Here is a 24,348-nt window from a genome sequence, read left to right on the forward strand (position 1 = left end):
CTATTTCTGAGTGTCGTGTTTCATAGAAAACAAATTAACTTACTGAAGGTCACAATGTCACTGTGCTAATGTGGGTTTGCTTGCATTGTGAGGACATTTGGTCATTTAACCCCATCTACCACACACACACACACACACACACACACACACACACACACACACACACACACACACACACACACACACACACATAGACAAAAGCACCTGCTGCTTCAGCCAACAGTCCTTGATTTAATTGGAAGATAGGAAAACGTTATTTTGTCAGCTGGATATTTCAGTGATCTACAACCCTAACACAGTTAGGCGGTATAATTGTTTTGTGGCTAAGATTGACTGGTTATCATCATCACTCAGCACACCAGATGTTATGGGAGGTATTCAAATGTGCTGTGTGCACCTAGCAGACGTAACTGACAAAATTTCACTTTTACAAAGAACATGGATGACAGTTTTTACCATCTTCCATGCTCAGGAATACACATCACTTGACACATCATTTTAAACCTACTAATGAAGAAGCTTCTTGCACGGTGAAAGGTGTATATGTTAATATCACAGTGTCATGTCTCAATGCTTATGAAAATATGCTGCTTGTAGGTCAGTGTAAGTTTGTATTAGGAAATAGACATCACCAATCAGGCATAAAATTATGTCCTAAAATTGTGTTGGCTCCCTTTTGCTGGCAAAACAGCCCTGACCCATCGAGGCATGGACTCCACTAGACCCCTAAAGGTGTGCTGGGGTAGCGGGCTACAAGATGTTAGCAGCAGATAATTTAAGTCCTGTAAGTTGCGAGATGAGGCCTCCATGGATCGGACTTGTTTGTTCAGCAGATCCCACAGATGCTGGATTGGATTGAGATCTGGGGAATTTGGAGGCCAAGTCACCACCTCAAAATTGTGCTCCTCAAACCATTCCTCAACCATTTTTGCTTTGTGGCAGGGCGCATTATCCTGCTGAAAGAGGCCACAGCCAGCAGGGAATATTGTTTCGAAAGGGTGTACATGGTCTGCAACAATGCTTAGGTAGGTGGTCCATGTCAAAGTAACATCGGCGTGGATACCCGGACCCAAGGTTTCCCAGCAAAACATTGCCCAAAGCATCACTCTGCCTCCGCTGGCTTGCCTTCCTCCCATCGTGCATCCTGGTGCCATGTGTTCCCCAAGTAAGCGTCACACACCCGGCCATCCACGTGATGTAAAAGAAAATGTGAATCATCAGACCACCTTCTTCTATTGCTCCGTGGTCCAGTTCTGATGCAATATTCACATGACCGCTGCGCTGTTGGTGTATTTGGCAGTGGACTGGGGTCAGCATGGGCACCCTGACTGGTCTATGCAGCCAACAAACACAACAAACTGTGACACACAGTGTATTCTGACACCTTTCTATCAGAATCAGCATTACCTTTTTGAGCTACAGTAGCTCATCTGTTGGGTCGGGTCGGACCACACGGCCAGCCTTCACTCCCCACGTGCATCAATGAGCCTTGGCCACCCATGACCGTGTCACTGGCTCACCACTGTTCCTTCCTTTGACCACTTTTGATAGATACTGATCACTGCAGACCGGGAACACCCCACAAGAGCTGCAGTTTTGGAAAAGCTCTGATCCAATAATCACAATTTGGCCCTTGTCAAACTTGCTCAAATTCTTACACTTGCCCATTTTTTCCTGCTTCTCACACACAAACTTTGAGGACAAAATTTTCACTTGCTGCCTAATATATCCCACCCACTAACAGGTGCTGTGATGAAGAGATAATCAGTGTTATTCACTTCACCTGTCAGTGGTCATAATGTTATGCCTGATCTGTGTAAGAGTAAAGTGGAACACTGTGGGATCTTATTACATTATATTTTTATGATTCAAATATGCAACATACATCACTGTCATCCAATGCATATTTAGGACAAACCTAATATAGTTTTTTTTTACACATAATAACAGAAGAGTTACAGTAACTGAAAGGGTCCTGTATTCCTGTTAACGGAGAGCCATTTTTCATCTAAGGTGGACAGACAGACAGACAGACAGACAGACAGACAGACAGACAGACAGACAGACAGACAGACAGACAGACAGACAGACAGACAGATAGATAGATAGATAGATAGATAGATAGATAGATAGATAGATAGATAGATAGATAGATAGATAGATAGATAGATAGATAGATAGATAGATAGATAGATAGATAGATAGATAGATAGATAGTCACTCCTGATACATGTGTGTTCAGCATGCTGCCAGAGATGGCCTAGAAATGATGTCCGTGGAGAAAAGAGTAAGGAAAGGGAAAAGGGGGTCATCTTTCTTCCACATTTTTAATTTGTCCTCACAATTGCTTCATAGGGAGTCTGTATGCATGATGGCTTGTGGAACCCCTTTGACTAACATTTAGCTTATTATGTGTAATATCTACTATCTGTCAGTGAAAAAGCTAGTGAAATGAAAGAGATTTTTTTATAGGTTATAAGTTAAATTTAGTGGAACCCCTTAAAAGGTAACTTTCAAACTTGTTTTTAGGTCCTTTTTCATCTCACCAACCTGGACCGGGCTCCTGAAGCAGTCGGAGAGTCAGCGGAGCTGCCTGCACATAAATGAGCAACATTTCATGTCAGTGAGTCACAGCCGTTCTTGAATGCCTTGAGCCAATATAATTCATCTGCTGCAATGTTAAAGGTGGAAAATAGTGCCCATATTTCCACCAGTTCAATGTGCCATTGCATTGCTTTGTCCAATATATGCAATGTATATCAAGTTATCCAATGGAAAATCTCCATATCCAATCTGCTTCTAAGGATTTCAAGAAAGCAAGTAATGGGTTTTTGTAATGCGTTTAAATAATCTCCCCCTCCCCCCACACACAAACTGCTCAACCCTCAGCCACAGGGAAGGAAAATACTTTTGCAATTTAATTTATTATGTAAGATGCTGTTTGGAAACAAGGAATAATTGAAAAATGTTTTGGTGGAAATCTAACACGTTTTCAATTTTATTTCCCTGAAAAATCTCCTCCCGTAATCTCTTCCTGACACTTTCTGGAGCAGTTTGTATGTAAAATTGTGCAATATGCAATTATGGTGACACTTGTTCCATTTGTTAACCCGTTAGATTAGCAAGCATGAACAAACAATGAAAAACAAGGTACGTATTAATATTAATGTTCTTTTCAACATTTATTAATGCATTTAGAATTTTTGTGTTTGAACTTCCATTTTTGCCCTGTATATTTCAACGGCATCGTTGTGGAAGAGCTGGTGATTGTGGATTTACTTGAAGAGTTAACAAAAGTTATCATGAGTATGTAATGTTTGAAGAGGATGTCATAACGGATGTCAGTAAACCGTGAAGATTTCAAAATGAGCGGTTTATTAATAAATCAAATCTTACCTTCACAGAGTAGAAATACAAACCAGAAGACAGAACACGTGGCAGCGGTGAAAACATGTTGCGGTCTGCATTTCCATCGCAGCCTAAAGTACTGTGAAGATTAGTAGTCTGGTGATGGAGGACTGTGCACGACTTTCCAGTTCCCGCTGGATTTCTTCCTCTGCATATAAGCTTAAGCCTGACATTTGTTTTAAAATGGCATTGTTGTTTGGAATAGCAAACAACTCTTCATGCATGCACTGCGGCAGACTTTTAAAAATAAAATGCTGCATGGAGTCAACCAATCAAAATGCTGCGTGCACTCAACCAATCAGCATTTTGGGTGCGACTTGAACATGTCGCTCGGAACTTTAGTACTACTTTGCGAGCAGGGACTTTCTGGGGGGGCATTTTTTACTCTGAACTTCATTCAGACCCTGGTCCCTGCGATCAGAGAACACTGACCCTGTCCCAAATAGCACATTTCATATGCACCTAAGCCCCCTTTTTGTTTTATATGTGTTCTCGATGCGTACTTTTGCCGAGGCCGCACTGGTGTGAGTTCCGCAGCAGACTTTTTCCTGACAGTCGAAGCGGCGTTATGTCACAAAAGTGCAAACTCAGAGGAAGATTGTGAGTGTTAAGGATGCCATTTGGGACAGGGCCACCGAGTACCACCCCAAAGTCCCTAGTTCCAGCATGGGGAAACGCAGCTAAAAACCAAGCGGCAACCTCCCTCAGTTTCTGTTGAAGCCAATACGGAAGTAACTTAAACTGCAATTCATCGACTGGCCGCTAGGAACATGCTCCAGAAGGAGCAGAATCTCATTGAGCTCTATGTTAAAATTCCCAACTTTACAGCAGAAAAAAACAAAACATTTTAGTGTCTGGTACAAATTGTGGTTTTGGTCGACAAAATGGCTAATTTTGCTCTTCATGACAACTGTGAGGGGGTGAATTTTTTTTATAACTCATTTGTTTACATTATATAAAGCCCTAAAGTTCTGCATAATTAAGGGCGTGGTTACTTTGATTGGGTGGATAGCCATTTATCTGCCGTCCAGTCATCGCATCACCTCAGCTCCGCCCATGTCCCGCCTCTTTGCCCATTTTCTGTTATCCGGGAGGGACGCACAATGATGCGTTGGCAAGATAGCAACGGCCAGCTCGTCTCTACTTCACGCTTCAAAACTGCTCTGCAGAATCCTATGGGTGACGTCACAGACACTACGTCCATATTTTTTTTTACAGTTTATGCTAAAAACATCGTATTATGCCAGGCCAGTAGTTGGTGATGTGACTTTGTAAAGAAACACTACATGCCTGAACACATAATACACAACTCGTATGAGGTCATCCTTTTCACAAATTGGAGTTTCTTTTGTAGTTTACACTGAGACGATAAAGGTATAATTTCAGAAACTTGCACTTGCGTTTTTAGTTTTACCTTTGCTTGCTCTGTTCAGTTTTGACCAGGCATCAAGCTTCTTTTTTTCTCCTAAACTCATCTGTTATTTGAGCCGCTCTCAACATCTGCTTTGAACCGAACATCAAAAATGGACAACACACAGAGCCGCCTGACAAACCACCCTTCCCTCTTCTCGCTCACATATTATGAATGCCATTTGAGGAGTGTCAGACGTATTTTTGATTTATATTTGTGAAACAGCAGAGCAGCTATCTTCAGCTTAAGACTGAAGTTGTTTGACAATAAGGACAATTTGAGCACTGGTTCTGGGGGGGGGTGGGGGGGGGGTCATGTTCAAAAGCATACATTCAGCATCTTTTTCAGTTAAAGCACTGCAGCAGAACATCGACTCTTTTAAATGACTTATTTACATAAAATATTCTGTGCATTTCCACACAAACACACCAGTCTCCTGAGAAATTATAGGCTCTGTAATGAATCCTTAGATTAATTATGCACAGTTTAATGGAATATAGCCATAGCAGTGATGGATTATTATGTGGAACAAAGCAAAACGGATGTAATGTGCAAACGTACACACGATACATACCAAACCAAACCACTCCATGGTTAGAGAGGAAATCTATAGGTGAACATTGTTGATATTCCCTTATCCTTCTACATGTACTTATTAAAGGGTTTAGGTAAGGTGCATGTAAATATGCAGAATTTATTGTTATTACTATAGTTTTAACGTGTAACAAGGTTACTGACATTCATTGCTATCAATTTAAATATCTATTTGCTGAAAATAATAACCCTGATAAATATCCTCGCACTGCAGAGCATAAACGCTTCATATCCTCCTCCCTCCTGAGTTTGGATCCTCTGAGATGTATGACAGTGGGAACTGAGCGCCACCAAAGCCGTATTTGAGATGTCAGTGTTGACAACAGTGCGTTCCATGAAGCATTTTTTTTTTTTTTTTTTAACCAAGAATACCTTTTGTAGTCTAGGCAGATGTTTTGTGTCTTCTGCAGGTGCTGATGAACAGGACATCATGCTATAAATAAATATTTCATATTTGATTTAGTCAATATCCCTTTGTTGTTGTTGCTTTTCAAACCAGAAATGAATCATTTTTTTACTTGAGTGAACCTTTCTGTAAGTGATTTTTAAAGTGCTTTGCAAACAGGGTTATCTTAAAGGGATAGTTCACCCAAAAAGGAAAATTCTGTCATAATTTACTCACCCTCATGTTCTTCCAAACCTATATGAGTTTTTTTCTTCTGCCGGACACAAAAGAAGATATTTGGAAAAATGTTTGCAACCAAGCAGAGAAAACAACCATTGACTACCACAGTAGGGAAACAAATACCATGGTAGTCAATGGTTGCTTCAATCTGGTTCAAAAGGTCAATCTGCTTGGTTACAAACATTCTTTAAAATATCTTTTTTTGTGTTCGGCAGAAGAAAAAACTCATATATGTTTGGAACAACATGAGGGTGAGTAAATGATGACAGAATTTTCATTTTGGGTGAACTATCCCTAGGCTACTTAAAATAAAATTTACATTAATAATAATAATAATAATAATAATAATAATAATAATAATATCATTTATTTCAGTAGTTGCTAAGGCATTATTTATAATTTTTGTTCAGTTTAAGTAAAAAAACTGAAACAAAAAAATAGTCAAATAATAAATAATCCTAAAACTATATACAGTATAATATAGAAAATGTAAAATTATATATCAAAACGTTTATTTAATTAATATGATATAATATATAGGCAGTATAATATATATATATATATATATATATATATATATATATATATATATATATATAAAAAAAACATTAATATAATGTATATTTTATAATCATATAATATATAGGCAGTATTATATAGAAAATAAAAATATATAAAAAACTAAAATATATGTAGGCAGTATAATATAAAAAATATTAAAATACAAACATTAATATAATATAATCAATATAATATATAAGCATAATATAGAAAATATATATAAAAAAATGAATATAATATAATGTAATATACAATAATATGATATAATATATAGGCAATATTATATAGAAAATAAAAATATATTAAAAAAATATCATATAATATATAATATTATATAGAAAATATAAAAAATGAAGAGAATATGGAACATGTATAACATTAAAAACAAACACAATATAATATAATATAAAAGGCAGTATTATATTGAAACAAACATATAATATTAATAATAAAAATTACAAAACTTTAACTAAAATTAACATGAAAATAGAAAATATAAGAATAACGTTTAATACAAAATATTAAAAAAAACGATAATAGTATGAACGATAGCACTGCTGCAAACTATGAAATAAAAAAATGAAAAGGCTTGTCTTTTTCAGCATTTGAGCCCATCTATTAGTTAATGGATCTCCAATCGTCCTCTCCTTCCAGTTCAACTGATTCTTCGTTTTCTGTCAAGGCTTGTAAAGAGAATCTAAGCCACATCAAATAAAGACTTTAATCTTCTTATTCACCAGGCAGGGCAGATTAACACGCAGTATATGTGTCACCTCACTTAAAGAGACACTGTTAAAAACCCATGGAAGATTAATACTCGTCAATTAGGTTCCAAACATCCTGACATTCAGTGCCCGCTCCTTTAAATAAAATAAAAAAACAGTCCGTTTTTCAGGTTTACACATGACCTTTTGTTGTAAAGAGCATCTGTGACAGATATCAAAAGAAAGCCCTTTTACCAACAGAGGTATTGCCTCTGCTGTTGGAGATGGGCCAGGGCTTCATTTCGAAAGACCAAGGTGAAGTATATTGTTCTTTTCACTTTCATATCCACAATAAAACGAGACGTTTCTTTATTCCAGTTCCAGAAAAAAAAAATGTTGTGTCCTTGATAACTCCTCAGTGGAGCTGCTGGTTATCGTAGCTCAAAAGGAGAAGATAAAGCAAAGACTTCAAAAGAAGCAGCAGACAAACAAAAATGCAATAAAGCTAATCTCAATCTCACTTTCCATAAAGTGGAAACCTCACACGAGCAGTCAAATGGCTCACAGTCATCTTCTCTTCCATTTGACCTAGATCTTATAAATAACCAAACTGGGTCCTATAATACATCAGCTTATTATTATTTATTATTGTGATGTTCAACAATTCAGAAAAAGAAAAAAAACTGTGAATGTTAATATAAAAAAGTTATCAGAGATTCAGCATATTTAATGTTACTATTAAAAAATGTGATCTGTAGTTACTGCTTTTTGTGTAAAAAGAGCATATTTTATGACTCTATAATAATTAGTGCTGGGCAATCGTTTAATTGCAATAGTCGTGTGCCCTGTGTATAATTATCAAGTGTAAATACACACACACTTCATGTATATATTTAAGAAATAATTGCATGTACTGTAAATATTTATATAATTATTTATCTTATATTTAACATTTTTTTCTTATATATACAGGCATGTGTAATACATAATAATTATACACAGTACACACAATATTATTATGTATTGTAAAGGCAAACTGTTATTTCTGGATGTGATTAATCCATTGCCCAGCACAAAAAATAATATAGAAATAAAAGTAATTTTTTTAGTTCAAAGTTTTGATTTGATTAGTTATGTATTTGTTTTATTTTATTATTTATTTATACCACAAGGATATTATGTTAATTTGTAATATGTACAGTATCTTAAAGCTTATTTACCTATTTTGTATTTGTATTTTTTTAGTATTACTACTACTACTATCGTTATATCCATATTTGTATGTGGTTAATTATTTTGGTTGCAAAGGGTTATTGTAGAAAAAAAAAAAGCAATAACTTTAATTGTATGAAGCTTTTTTGCCAATGCCTTGGAAACGTTCATAAAAAAAAACAGACAAATCTGAGATTTTCTGAAAAATAATTTATTTTGCAGAATAAAATAAAAGTTATTTTGGCATTAAAAAATGATATGAAAAGTACACTGCTTTTTTTGCACTGTCTTTTGTATTACAGCACTATTTCCAATCTGCTGGAGAAACACCATGCACACAGTGCCATGTCTTATTGCAGTGGAGGAAAAAAAAAAAATCATCTCAACCCAAAGCTAAAACACACTTTACATGTAATATCATAGGAGTATAAAATGTCATTATTCATCCAATTCATAAATACTAAGGCCCAAGCTAAATGTTATGTCCTACTGTAAGATCAGAGCACTATTTATGGATGACAATGGTCTTCTGCCATTTAATAAAAGGCCCCTTTCCCCAATACTTCACCTCTGATGTCAGTCATACTGTCACAATATTCCTCAAATCTAGTGTGAAACATGCCATTATTGTCATCTGAATAAAGAAGCATTCTTATATTCATTAATAAAACGACGATGCAGTCTCATTCTCTATTTGTCTTCATAATCCAAAACAGAATCTAATAACAAACATCTTACAAAGAAAATTCATATTCATAATAGACAAAAAACGTTTTTCAAATACGCTCTCCCACTATTGCACAAATGTATAAAGATGCCAATAATGTACAGTATCAATAACTTTTACAAATTAAGACATTTTAGGCCTTAAAGGGGCTAGATGTAAAATTCAGAAACCCTTGTTATTAAACGATGGCCTTTAAAGAGTTTGTTTAGCCAAAAATTAAAATTCGGCCATTATTTACACGCCCTCATGTCGTTCCAAACCTGTACGACCTTCGTTCATCTTCAGAACACAAATGATGATATTTTTAATAGTCGTCATAAACTCATCCAATTTAATGTGATCCACAGAGTCTATACACTCCAGTAATAATACACACTTTTAAAAGTACCTACTCAGAGCTCTGTCCCAGATGTAAAGATGACAGAGGGACTCTTTTATGTCCTAACCTAGAGACATACTGGGATGAGGTGTTAGAGATCATTAGTAAAGTTGTTGGCACTGATATACCCAGGGAGCCCAGGCTTACCCTGTAAGGGGACACTTCTTTACTGGATAAGCTAAAGGGGGTCAATTTGAGGTTTGTTAGATTAGCTCTTTTAGCAGTTATAAAGTGTGTAACATTGAGTTGGAAGGATCCTAAACCTCCGTCTTCTTCTATGCGGACTACAGAAGTATCATCCTATGTACCACTGGAAAAAATAGCATTTCACTTGAAGAAACGTCAAGATCTGTTTGCAAAACATTGGGGCAACTTTCTCTCTTATTAACAACAGGACAAAGTACTTCAACTTCAAATAATTTCCCACTCTTTTGTTCAGTGCGTCTATGGTTTATTTGTGGCACTGGGAGGGGATTGGGGTGTGTCATAGGGTTTTGTATACGGAAAGATCTGTACAGTCTATTTTGTACTGATATTTAATATTAAAACCCAATCAATACAATGTAAAAAAAACAACAATAAATGAAGATATTTTTTGATGAAATCTGAGCGCTCTCCGACCCCTCCATAGACAGCAAATTATCACATTTAAGGTCCAGAAAGTCAGAAAAGACATGGTTAAAATAGTCCATGTCCTATTTTAGGAAAATACTCCTGCGGTGGTGCTCAGGTGAACGGCATCAGCTGCCGTAGAACTTGAAAGTGCTGCTCTGCTTACAATGGAAACTTTGTAGGAGACCAACACAGGCCAGAACGAATTTGTTGGATAAAGTCATTATTTTTGTTGTTTTTTAGCACAAAAATTGTATTCCTGCCACTTTATAAAATGAAGACCGAACCACTGGAGTCACATGGGCTATTTTCACATTGTTTTCTGGGCCTTGAAAGTGTTAAACAAATTGCTGTCTATGGAGGGTCAGAGAGCTCTCAGATTTCTTTAAAATATCTTCATTTGTTTCCCGAAGATGAACGAAGGTCTTAAGGGTTTGGAACAACATGAGGGTGAGTAATTAATGACAGAATTTTCATTGTGAACTATCTCTTTAAGTGAACTGAGCCAGCACGAAGCACAAAGAGACCGAACGCGATTCAATTTAGTGACGTTTTGATTAATCCTGCGTTCCAGACAGGTTTCTGAGCCCGTAAGTGACGACTTTAAACCACAACTCGCGACTTTGTAGTGTTCCAGTAGACTGGGTAAACCAAGCCTGATTTAATTTTGCCAGACAACTCAGTCTGTAAACCTGTACACGCTATTTGCGGGTTTAACACGATGACGGATAGAGAAGCGATGGGTCGTTGCCTGTTGATCACGCCTCTTGTGGTCTGATTGGTTGAAGGACTAACCAATTGCGTACAGAGTCATTTGAATAATGCTCGTTGATCACACCTCTTGTGCAGTAGAAAATACAGAGCAGACTCCCCAGACCAATGTTCAGTCTTAAATTGAGCTTGGTCTGTTGATAGCCAGACAAGAGTTACAAGGAAAGTCATGTGCAAGAACTTGTGGGAGCTAGATGTAAACAAAGCATGGCGGACCGTACGGGGCTTATGCTCAATTACAATAATTTCTATAGCCAAACGTGCTTACTTCTTGCTTATTTGCGGGAAACGGAGGAGAAAAAATGCTGCATAAGGCTAGAGTCAGTCTATCCATCATATACGCACATAAAATAGGTGCATCTAAGAGTAAGGCAAGATAAGCTGTTATACCTTTTATTTTTTACCATCCGTAGGGACTGCCATTGTTGTTTTGCGGGCTATGTGACGTAAGAGCTCGTAACTGGGAGTACATCGATCTAGTACGAGTTCACGGGTGGGAAGTCATGGGTATGACTGGCGTTCCAGTGCACGTTCACGGGTAGAAGGTTGGAAAAACACGGGTTATTGATTGCCTTCAACGCGGCATAATGTATAAGTTTGTACTGCGTGCTTTCCTCTCAGTAACAAAATAAACACAAAAATGACAACGGATTGAAAACAGCAGTTAAGAATCATCTGTTCATAGAGATGTGGATATATTTGACCCAGCTCTGCGATTCACAGACATTTGAGGTCATTAAAGTCACACTGTTATGATAGTTTGATAATAAAGTATATTTGAAACTATAGGCTATATAAATCTGTATATGTAAGACTATAGTTTGAATTAATATCGTTTTTTTGCATGACATTCATTTCTTGCGTCACTGAACGGAAGAGAGGCTCTCGGGAGCGCGTGTAACCGTCGCATCCTTTGGGTTTTCTCTTGGTTATCTTTCACAGACAACCTAGGAAGTCGTTGAAGGTCTTGTTTTTTAAGTTTTATTACAGGCTGTGCACATATCGGCAATACAAAAGCGATTAATACATGACAATTCTTACATGTAGCCCCTTTAATAAAAAATATAAATAAACAGCTGAAAGCAAATGCTGCAAAAAGCACTTTAAAAGAAAAACGTCTCTCAAACACCCTTTTGAATGTTTTAAGAAACAATTGATGTTGTTTTCATATATAAAATTGCAGTACGTATACAATAGTATTATTTAGTATTGATAAATTAGTTTCTAACGTACTAAATTATCCCCATCATGATGACCGACTGGGAGTCCAACAACATAATCAACCAGCCTGAGGATGGAGGACGAGTTCATATAAACGTGTTCATTTTAGTTAGCTTTTTACTGTCATTTTGTGGCTGCATTCATGTGTGATGTCCAGAGGCGGACAGTAGTGGAGTATTTTTTACTTTCCAAGTCATTTTATTCTTCAAGTATATGTACTTTATAAGTGTTCTTCTTTGGAAAACTTTCCAAAACATAATATTATAATTTTTACTACACTGCATTTCATATTGAATATCATTTAATACTTAATTACATAAAAAATATAGTGCTGTAAACATTTACTCAAGTAAAAGTAATTACATTTTTACTTGAGTACAAGAAAGTAAGTAATATATGTTAAATGTAATTAAGAGTTAAAAAAACACCTTTTATTTATGAAATGTAGTGCAGTAAAAAGTATGACATTATATATTATGCTTTGGAATGTAGTGAAGAAAAAGTTTTCCAAAGAAAAACACTGATAAAGTCTATACTTGAAAAATGTCCTTGAGTAGAAAGTAAAAATACTCCACTACTGTCTGCCTCTGATGAGGACAGCTAATTTAACAAACCAGCGACCAGTCAACGACACGGTCACGCCTTTAACTAACTACTACAACATTTTACTGGCACTGGAGAAACAGTACTTCTAAAAACAAGATGGACCCAGTAGAAGAGTTTGAATGAGTTTATAATAAAGTGCAACAACAGTCCTGCACATCCTGGAATAAAAGCTAAACTCAAAGGATGATCGTTCAGTAGAATGACGCTTGAATTAGCCTGTGGGCGTCTGAGCCAACTATAAAACGGACTCCATGTTTTCGCACCACTCATGATCCTCCAGGTTATATATAAATTTAGTCCTGTTGACTTGGCTTTGACTACTGTCCTTTCCGATACTGTCCAGATTCACGCTGGATGAGAACATTTCTGTGGGCGTGACGTATCCCTCGTGGTTTTTAATGTATTTCTTGTAGTTTTTGCGCAAGCACTGCCAGGTGGTCGTGTAGAGGAGGAACGCCACGACCTTGAGAACGATGGCCATGCTGACGTACAGGCGGCGGTACGTCACGTTGTCGTACAGCAGACAGGCACCTTTCTCCCCGCATTCGGTGCTCCAGAAAAGGCATGTGGAGTCGATCCCCGCACCGAATACCAGAGGAGGGGGGATAAACCCTGCAAGATGGTTTTAGTTGCTGTGATAATATCATATGCATAATACATTTTGATGACAAAACTAACATTTTATTATTACATTTGAACTTTACTTAGGGTGTGTTCAAACTTGTCAAGTTTGGTTGGATTAAAACCAACCCTGGTGTGATCGAACCGCCATGTGCATCAAACACGTGGACCGAGACACTTTGATTGATTCAGCTGAAATATGAACGCAACACGGACCAAAGACAGGACGTGATGTCACCTTAAAAAGGATCCCCGTGTCTCATCACACGCGGCCCATTACAGTTTAGTACAGGCGTCAGAACTGCCGTCTCCTTGCAGAAGATCTTAATCGGAAGAATTCATGGAGCTTTTTTGGTCTCCTTTAGGAGCTCTTTGTGAGTTCTCAGTGGGTAAAAATACCATCATATATACGCACGTAAAATAAGCGCATTAACAACACACCATTGATGATGTCAGTTTAAACCAGGACATTTCTTTTTTTAGCCTGGATCGAGAGAACTGAACTACAGGCATGAACACACACTTAAAGGCATCTGCTTTTTTCAATATCATGTATATGTAAAGGAATGTACAAAGTCAATTTTTTTTGAATAATAAAGCAATTTAAGAACTTTTACTGATAGAAAAATATTGTTTTTTAAACATAAGTGTCACATAAACCTGCCCTTGTCCACTTTGGATTGCAAGGACATTTCATTTTTAACACTTTTTTTTTTTTAGCCCACTTTCGGTTTTAGTAAGGCAAACAGATTATGCAACTGAATTTACTGTTTCAGTTGTAAATGTGATTGTGCTGTGCTGTGATATCTCACCTAACAGTCGCAGTAACAGGAAAAGAACTCCAAGGGCATATGACTTCAGCTCCGGGCTCACAGTTCTTAAAGAGCAAGAGATGAATCAACAAATAAAACATGTTTCTTGAGCATCAAATCAGCATAGAATGACTTCAGAAGGATCATGTGACACAGAAGACTGGAGTAATGATGCTGAAAATGTAGCTTTGTATCACAGGAATAAATTACATCTTTAAAATATGTAAAAAAAAATAGAAAAGTTATTTTAAAAACAATTTTAATCAAATACACGCACCTTGAGCAGAAGAGAATTCTTTCAAAAAACATTACAAATCTCAGACCTTTTAATGGTATTGTAAGACAAACAGACAGCCACAGATAGATAGATAGATAGACAGATAGACAGACAGACAGACAGACAGACATAGTCACCTGATGAGGATGATGACAGAGGGTGTCTGGGCCATTGCTCCGATCATACTGCAGGCACAGATCACACACAGGAAGGTGAGGAAGGCCTCCTGGCAGCCGGGCCGCGGGCATTTTCCTGGCACAGCCGTAGCAATTTCAGTGTATTCAGAGATACATGCGCACCTCGTCAGGTTCTGCTAGTGTAAAAACACATGATCACGATCACTACACAAACTTGTGTGTTCTTATTCTCAGAAAATAACATGATAATTATGCTACAAATTTTGTTTCCTGATTTGTGCAAATATTATTATTAATAATAATAACTTATATTAAAACATTCTATACCATATATTCCATCCATCAAGATTTAAATAAAATGGTTATTTAAAAAGAATAATACAAAATAATGTAAATATTAAATGGACCGGAGTCATTATTAGCTGTCTCAACATACTATAGCCACTTTTATCTACAGAGAACTGATGCACCCACGAACCCTTGCAGGAACAGGCTCATTAAACCCACCAGTTGGTATATTCATGTCATGAGCCAGTGCTCAATTATGATAATAGTTGTGACTGTTGTCTTGGAATCATCTATTTCAGTTTGAACCATTCACTTTGTATGGTAATGAGTGTAGAGGCCCATATTGCAGTGGCCATTAAGATGCCTGGCAGGCAGAACTCTGTGTTCTTTCCGAAATACTGTATATCTGAGGGCTTCACTTCTAATGACCCACGCTGGTCATGTGCTGTCCAGGAAATGAGCGGAGAGCGAGAAAAGCAGGCAGAGTATGTGACAGCAAATAGGAAAGAAAGAGAGAGAGACAAATGCTGTGTTGGAAATGAGATGGGTAATGACCTGAGAGCGAGGAGGTGGTGGTAGTCCAGTGCTGATGGCTTTGGTGCAGCCGGCGAAACAGGAGGACAAGTAGGTCACACCATTGGCGCCACAAACGGGGCTAACGGATGAAGTGTAGCAGTTGCAATGACTCATGCAGGGGGCTTCCGGCTTCTGGCCTACTTGCAGTGTCCTATATACACACAAACACACATTCACCTGTTTGAATCCGGTTCCTTTGTGTTGCTATCTATATATTTACTGTCACTGAGTTCATCTAAGGACTGACTAAGCTTCAGGATTTACAAATTAAAAAAACAAAGAAAAGAATTCCATCTGGGCTGTTAAACAAACTGGGGTGTTTGTTTAACAGCACAGATGCAATTATTTTCTTAGTTTCTTCTCAGGTGAAGTGCATTATTATTAACAGAAATGTTGAATAAACACTAAATGAGTCTGTGTTTTGAGTCTGAACACATTGTGGCACTGATATCTCGTTCGCGAGTGAACTGGGACATCTTGTTCGTGAACAAACTGAATGACACTAGATAAAAATCTGCTGACCGACAGATCAAGAGGAGTGTAGTTCATTCAGTTCATCAGTTGTATACAGATACAAATTATGAATGTGTAAAAATGACTGATGACTATATGGTGTGACTGAAACTCTTAATTTAAGTGAATATTTTCATTTTATCAAGTCATTAAAATATCTGGGATTCAAAAAAAATCCCCCCCCCAAATGTTTCTGCTAATAATTAAAAAACAACAATCTGTATTAAATTAGTAAATATAATAAAAAATAGGAGGTCAAATCTGTATTAGACAGATATAATGATAGATAGATAAATAGATAGACAGACAGACAGACAGACAGACAGACAGACTGACAGACAGACAGACAGACAGACAGATAGAATGAGTGATAGACAGATAGATAGATAGATAGATAGATAGAAAGATAGAACGATAGACAGAATGAGCGAGACAGATAGACAGACAGAATGAACAATAGATAGATAGACAGACAGAACAAACAGACGAACGATATATAGACAGAGCAAACGATAGATAGATAGATAGATAGATAGATAGATAGATAGATAGATAGATAGATAGATAGATAGATAGATAGATAGATAGATAGATAGATAGATAGATAGAATGAACAAACAAACAATAGACAGAACAAACAAACAATAGATAGACAGATAGATAGATAGATAGATAGATAGATAGATAGATAGATAGATAGATAGATAGATAGAATGAACAATAGATAGATAGATAGATAGATAGATAGATAGATAGATAGACAGACAGACAGACAGACAGACAGACAGACAGACAGATAGATAGATAGATAGATAGATAGATAGATAGATAGATAGATAGATAGATAGATAGATAGATAGATAGATAGATAGATAGATAGATAGATAGATAGATAGATAGAATGCTAGATATAGATCGATAGAATGATAGACAGAACGAATGAGAGAGAGAGAGAGAGAGAGAGAGAGAGAGAGAGAGAGAGAGAGAGAGAGAGAGAGAGAATACTAATAATACAGGTAAATATCAAATTTTTTATTTAAAAAATATATATAAAAAATGTTTATATATTAATAAATTATTTTTTTTTCCTGCTAATAATTTCTAATGAAAAAATATACAACTGGTTTCTTTGAGATGAACATGCAACAACAAAATCCACACCACTACTGTGAGTGATGGGTGTATGCGAGTGTGTGAAATCTGTGGAGCTCTATTAGCACAGATTCCATGTGGGCTTGGAAAATAAACTGGGATGTATTAGTTATCTGTCCTCTCCTATTCCCCTGAAATACTCAAAAGTATCCAGTCATCCATACATTCTACACAAAAATAGAGGCTTCAGCATGTAGACCTGTCATCCTCTACCCTCTCTGCAAAGACCCAATAAATGGCACAAAAAATAACAAGGCTGTGAGAAGAAAAAAGCAGATGAGCCATCCGTACTCGTTGCCATAGGCGACGGTCACCCCAGCGACAGGTCCTGTGTCACAGCCCAGGAAGAGGAAGGACACGTAACAGGCAGTGGAGATCAGATTGACCAGCATCGCCATCCTTATGGCTCCCAGAGCAGACAGGTTCAGCTTCTTCACCAGCAAACCTCCCAAGAATATACCCAGACAGGCACATGGGATGGCCGTCATCCCTGTTTACCAAAAGAGAATAATGTGTCATATAAAAATAAAGCTTTCATGTATATACCCTTTATCTTGGTACTTTTATCTTGTATTGCGGCCACTTCACATGTTGATAAAGCACTTTTATTGTAGTATTCCAAAGTGATTCACTTTCGATGAAAGCTTTTGCTAAACAAATAAATGCAAATGTTATAATAATAAATTATTATTTCAGGTTTACTGTATAAAAAGATAAATGTGTCAAGATAAAGGAAGCTCCAAAAGTTTGAGACCACACTGACAATCTGGGGATTAAAATCGAATTTGCTAAAAATGTTATTGTAAATTTGTTTTACTAGTAATATGAACTTATTACAACCCCAAATCAGAAAAAGTTGGGACAGTTTGGAAAACGCAAATAAAAAAAGAAAGTAGTGATTTCTAAATTTACTTTGACTTGTATTTCATTGCAGACAATATGAAAACAAAATATTTCATGTTTTGTCTGGTCAACTTCATGTCATTTGTAAATATGCAGCCTTTCCTGTCATTCAGACCTGCAACACATTTCAAAAAAAGTTGGGACAGGAGCAATTTAGGGCTAGTAATGAGGTAAAAGGGTTAAATAATGATGTGATTTGAAACAGGTGATGTCAGCAGGTGATTGAAATTATGATTTGGTACAAAAGCAGCATCCGAGAAAGATCTAATCCTTTAGGAGCAAAGATGGGCAGAGGATCACCAGTTTGCCAACAAATACGTGAGAAAATTATTGAATTTTTTTAAAACAATGTTCCTCAAAGAAAGATAGGAAGAGATTTGGATATTTCACATTCAACAGTGCATAACATAATTACAAGATTCAAGGAATCTGGAGGAATTTCAGTGCGTAAAGGACAAGGCCGCAAGCCTAAGCTGAACAACTGTGATCTCCGATCCCTTAGGCGGCACTGCATCAAGAATCGTCATTCATCTATAAGCGATATCACCACATGGGCTCAGGACTACTTTGGCAAACCTTTGTCAAGTACCACAATACGTAGTTACATCCACAAATGCCAGTTAAAACTGTACTGTGCCAAAAGGAAGCCTTATGTTAACAGTGTCCAGAAGCGCCGTCGACTTCTCTGGGCTCGGAGGCATCTGGGATGGACCATCACACAGTGGAAATGTGTACTGTGGTCAGATGAATCAGTATTTCAGGTATTTTTTGGGAGGAATGGACGCCGTGTGCTCCGGACTAAAGAAGAAAAGGATCATCCAGACTGTTACCAGCAACAAGTCCAAAAGCCAGGGTCTGTCATGGTATGGGGTTGTGTCAGTGCCCTTGGCAAAGGTAACTTGCACTTCTGTGAAGGCACCATTAATGCTGAAAAGTACATAGAGATTTTGGAGCATAATATGCTGCCTTCAAGAAGATATCTTTTCCAGGGACGTCCATGCATATTTCAACAAGACAATGCAAAACCACATTCTGCACACATTACAAAGTCCTGGCTGCGGAGGAAGAGGGTACGGGTACTTGACTGGCCTGCCTGCAGTCCCGACCTGTCTCCAATAGAGAATGTGTGGCACATTTTGAAGCGCAAAATGCGACAACGAAGACCCCGTACTGTTGCCCACCTTAAGACTTGTTTGCAGGAAGAATGGGACAAAATTACACCTGAAACACTTCATCACTTGGTGTCTTCAGTCCCTAAACGTCTTTTAAGTGTTGTGAAAAGGAATGGCAACATTACAAAGTGGTAAATGCTTTACTGTCCCAACTTTTTTTGAAATGTGTTGCAGGTCTGAATGACAGGAAAGGATGCATATTTACAAATGACATGAAGTTGACCAGACAAAACATGAAATATTTTGTGTTCATATTGTCTGCAATGAATTACAAGTCAAAGTAATTTTAGAAATCACTTCTTTTTCTTTTTTTTTTTGCACATTCCATACTGTCCCAACTTTTTCTGATTTGGGCTTGTAGTTAATAATATGATAGGATAACTTAATAATATGAACTTATTAAATTAGATGAATGAAATAATTAAATAAATTGTATCAAATAATTTAAATAATAGTGCTGTCAAATCGACCAATCAAGATTTATCACATCTAACATAAAAGTTTGTAAATATATATGTTTGCTTATATATATGCACTGTATACACACACACACACGTTGTGTTTTTGTGAATTGTGGGGACTTTCCATATAGGCGTAATGGATTTTACACTGTACAAACTGTACCTTCTACCCCACTACACTGCCCAGGAACATGTACTTTGTGAAATCACAGTGCATCCATTATGTGTTTATACACACCCAACAGCTGGTTAGCAGAGGAGGTGGTGAGGTTGAACTGCTGCTCCAAATATTTGCCCAGGAAGGCAGCAAAGCCGGCGACAACGGCAATCTCCATACAGGCAGCTAGGACAATACATGTGAACACCGGGTTTGACAGCAGGTGCTTGGTCACCTTGGGAATAACTGGAGTGGAGAAGGAAGAGACAGAAATGAGCAGCGAAGAGATGAGAGGGTGGAAGAGAGACAGAGAGAGTTCTGTAAGTGAGTCCAAAATACAGAGTAATGACAAACTAGTCTAGTCTAAAACAATCACTAAATGTTAAGATTGATGTTTGTTGGACTTGAATGAAGAAACAGATGATTTATGATGCAATCAACAGACATTCACCCCCTAATTTCATGTCTAAAGTGCTGCAGAGTTCTGAGGAGCCATCATTTTGATTGATTTATTTGACAGATGTGTCTGAAACATCACAACGGAGACTGCATTCATACCAGATGGCAAAACCTTGAAAAATGCATCAACCATGTAGGACAAAACAGCTGCCTGCAACCCTGCATTATTGAAAGTATGCCTTTAGCTTGTGCTGCCATGGCTACTGTGCTAGTAATGCATCATGTTAGCTAGTATGTAATCAGATCTTACATGATTGATGGCTGCTGTTGTACCAAATGAGAGCCCTACAAGTATAGCACAAAGCCAGCATAACAATTACTCTATTTACAGACAAACAGACAAGACACAAGAATGGCAGTATGGACAGTTAGCATGTACAAAGTCTTTCAGGCTGAAAGCTTTGCTCCTTTTTCATATCTAGACTGAAAACAGAAAATATAAAAATAAAACTGAATTTAAAATATGAACAAAAACTAATAGTATATAGTCCCAATAGTATATAATTTATACTAAATAACTGATGCTGATTTTGGGGGGGAATCTGGAATTTAAATATCATAAAAGGTGTCAAAATAAAATTGGACCCAATTTGTTTTCCTAATTCATGTTCCTGATGTTATTGCACATGATTAATCCATACACGTTACTCCAAAGAAAATATTTCTTCATAATCTTTTATCAAAATGTAATGACTAAACCAACCAACCAAATCTTCACCCTCTCACTGCTATAAAATGGCTTAACTAGTCTTGTTTTTCCTTAAAAAGGTACACCTTGTAATTTTTTTGTTCAAAATTAAGATTTCAATAAAAAGTCAATACATCATCAATCCTTCTTCAAAATTCTTGTTTTTTGTCTTACCCTGATTCACTATGTTAAGCCTATTATAAGGGTTTATATTTAAGACCTCACATGATGGCGTCTCGTCATATCCGTAATAGAGAATAGTTGCTCTGCCTATTTTGACGTATGCTGTGGGAGTGGCGTAGGTAAGTTGCCACAATGAGCAAAAAAGTTTGACATGGAGCACGACTAAATCTCAAACCTCCGGGGAATCACCTGTTTTAAACAAATACTGAATAGAGGCGAGTTTGCTTGCAAAAAAGGAATGACAGAGCTTGTAATAAAACAAGAATCAACATTGACTTGGCTTTTCGGAGATGGCGAGAGCTGATGAATTTTAAATATGTAAAGGCTACATTTACACTGGCACAAAAAAAATCAGATTTTTTTATTAACATCTGGCAGTTTGTAATTTGTTGCACACGTGTAAACACAAAAATTCACATGAGATCATGAATTAGGAAAACAAAAATTCGGATGAGCCACTTCAAAATGTGGTTTTAAATCAGCAACATCTGGATATCCAACCTGTCTAAACACAAATATCTGATTCCCCATTGAATTCCAAGCCACCACAAACAAGGCGAGGGGGACAGGTTTGACCACAAAGATAGCTTTTTAATGTTGTCATGAAGCAGATGTGCTTGTATGTAATCACTTGCAGCTTTTTTTATTGAGGTGGAAACTTTATAAAGGAAAGAAATTGTGTGATCACACAAATGTTCATGAGCTGGTTTTCAACCTCTGCCCTGTGAGTTTTATAAATAAAACAGCTTTCTACTGAAAGCTACATTATATTTCTGAGTAGTGAGTGATAACTTCACTGTAATTAAACCAATCTCTCTCTCTCCCCCCTCTCTCTCTCCCTCTCTCATTATAATTCATTCAAATTCATTATTTATTTTTTTCCTGAATCTCTATGTGTTTGGTCAGATTTTGCTGAAAAACATCCATGACAGCTGATATTTTGTCCATGATGGCAAAGAGAGAGAGAGAGAGAGAGAGAGAGAGAGAGAGAGAGAGAGAGAGAGAGAGAGAGAGAGAGAGAGAGAGAGAGAGATTTGTGGTTTAATTACAGTGAAGTTATCACTCATTGCTGAGAAATATAATGTAACTTTCATAAGAACTTTCATTTATAAAACTCACAGGGCAGAGGTTGCATTATTTAAAAAAATGTTAATAGCATGGCCATTCAAAAGCAGAGGGTCTACCTAAGAGTTAGAATTATCAAAATATATGTACATATTTAAATGACTTTGTAATGCTCTTATAAGAATAGTAATTCACATACTATAACTGCACATTATGAACTGCACATTTTCTATAGCACTTAAAGGGGGGGTGAAACACTACGTTTCAGTCAATCTCATGTCAATCTTGAGTACCTATAGAGTAGTATTGCATCCTTCATATCTCCGAAAAGTCTTTAGTTTTATTATATTTATAAAAGAAATATGGGCTGTACCGAGTCTTTCCGGAAAAAACCGAGCGCCTGGAGGCGTATCGTGTGGGCGGAGCTAAAGAATGACAAGCGCGCAAAGCGGTGACGTCCTCAAGCGTGGAGAAACCCATCTATCTCAGCTAATACAGATAATGATCCACAATCAAATCTGAGGCTGAAATAAATTGAACAGGAGAAACGGCAACATCAGGATGTCCGTCTCTGTGGTATGTACTGTATTAAGGGGCCTTTGTGTGCAGTTTATGAGGACATGATTCGGTTTATGGACTATTGTATGTGACTAGACCTTAGAGGTAGCAAGCAAAACGGTTTTGCACGTCAGAGTCAGAATAGTGTAACGTTATACAGAACAACAATGGAGTAACCGTTAGCGCATTTGAATGACGAAGCACGCGATCGTATCGTTTACTCATGCGACGGTAGCCAATAGCAGAGACATTTGAAGTTGATTTACTCACCGGCATCTTCCAAAGCAGGACCGCTCTGTCAAAAACACACTTCTTTGGTATGATTTGGTGAAGTCCTGTGACAGCAGTGACCGTGGAAATCCACTTTGCGACGCGACTGAAGCGATGCCTTGAAGCTTCCCGTCATTTCTGCGTTCAAATCGGTTCAAATGCAGCACTGCCTTCCCGGAATGCTGTGCTGAAGCGTTGAAGTCGCTCGACGTCACCCATAGGAATAAAGTGGAGCGCGGCGCGACATAAGTGTTCACGGACGACTGGATCTGCACCTGAGAGACTGTTTACAGCGTGCATTTCCTCTCTCTCCCTCTAGTCACGCGCGCGCGCACCCTTCCTGGAGAAGAGCCCGTACAGCCCATACAAGGACCTTCCGCTCTATTTAACGTCAAATAGACCCATACTCGAAAAAAACTCGACGAAACTTGTGAGAAACCGGAAGGAGTATTTTTAACACAGAAATACTCCATCAAACATCCAACATTAGTTTTTGAAACTTTGTCTATGTTTAGGATGGGAATCCAAGTCTTTAACAGTGTAAAAAGCTCAGTATGCATGAAACAGCATTTCACCCCCCCTTTAAAGCAGCACTTGGTAACTTTTGCTCTCGGGGTCCCCCTACAGTTGGGAAAAAATAATGTCCTCAACTACTGTCGTAAGCTCTGTCATCCTACAACAGGGGATGCCATCGCGCATGCATTTGTTGACATGACAGCTATGATAGTACTGAACTAGTAATGCGCGGGTCGTCTCATAACCCGCGGACCCTGTATGTCTATTTAATGGTCGCGGGTGTGGGGCGGGTTGTAAAAATATATACAGTGGTGCGGGGCGGGCCAAATAACTTCATAAAAGCGTCCCGCGGGTTGGTGCAGCACTAACAGTTCCCCTGAACACTGCAGGAGGAGTTCACATGCAGGTGTTCTTCTGGCGTCGCGTGTGAAATGTCTTCATTCCAGGTACAGTCAGTGGCATATGTTTCAGCATGTCATATGAATATAATTTCATGGGTTTTATTTTTTTCAAACGCCAGCGTCATTATAGTAGTCTATTGGTTACCATTTTACAGAATCTATATGATACTTCAGTTCAATGTTTGAGTGGTAGGTAATCACCATAACAAGCAGGACAGCATCGATCGGGCACGCCTCCTTCAGCTCACGCCAACGAGCAAACGCTGGTCACATGTTGATCCTCGTCCTGCCTTTAATCCCATCACTTT

General features: G+C 37.6%; 1 protein-coding gene across 2 annotated transcripts in view; it reads right to left on the minus strand.

The window, feature by feature from the left end:
* Nucleotides 1-10,337: 10,337 nt before the first annotated feature.
* Nucleotides 10,338-24,348, minus strand: part of slco3a1a (solute carrier organic anion transporter family member 3A1a) — a 92,981-nt gene continuing 78,970 nt past the window's right edge. For both annotated transcript variants that reach the window (XM_067418938.1, XM_067418937.1), the window contains exons 5-10: nucleotides 19,982-20,146; nucleotides 17,499-17,697; nucleotides 15,522-15,693; nucleotides 14,679-14,851; nucleotides 14,265-14,329; nucleotides 10,338-13,443 (exon numbers count right to left, since the gene is read on the minus strand). In XM_067418938.1, coding sequence (XP_067275039.1) covers nucleotides 13,067-13,443; nucleotides 14,265-14,329; nucleotides 14,679-14,851; nucleotides 15,522-15,693; nucleotides 17,499-17,697; nucleotides 19,982-20,146 — 1,151 coding nt within the window. In that variant the 3' untranslated portion in view covers nucleotides 10,338-13,066. The remainder of the gene's footprint in view (nucleotides 13,444-14,264; nucleotides 14,330-14,678; nucleotides 14,852-15,521; nucleotides 15,694-17,498; nucleotides 17,698-19,981; nucleotides 20,147-24,348) is intronic.

Source organism: Pseudorasbora parva, chromosome 16, assembly GCF_024679245.1.
Source record: "Pseudorasbora parva isolate DD20220531a chromosome 16, ASM2467924v1, whole genome shotgun sequence".
Taxonomy (NCBI): domain Eukaryota; kingdom Metazoa; phylum Chordata; class Actinopteri; order Cypriniformes; family Gobionidae; genus Pseudorasbora; species Pseudorasbora parva.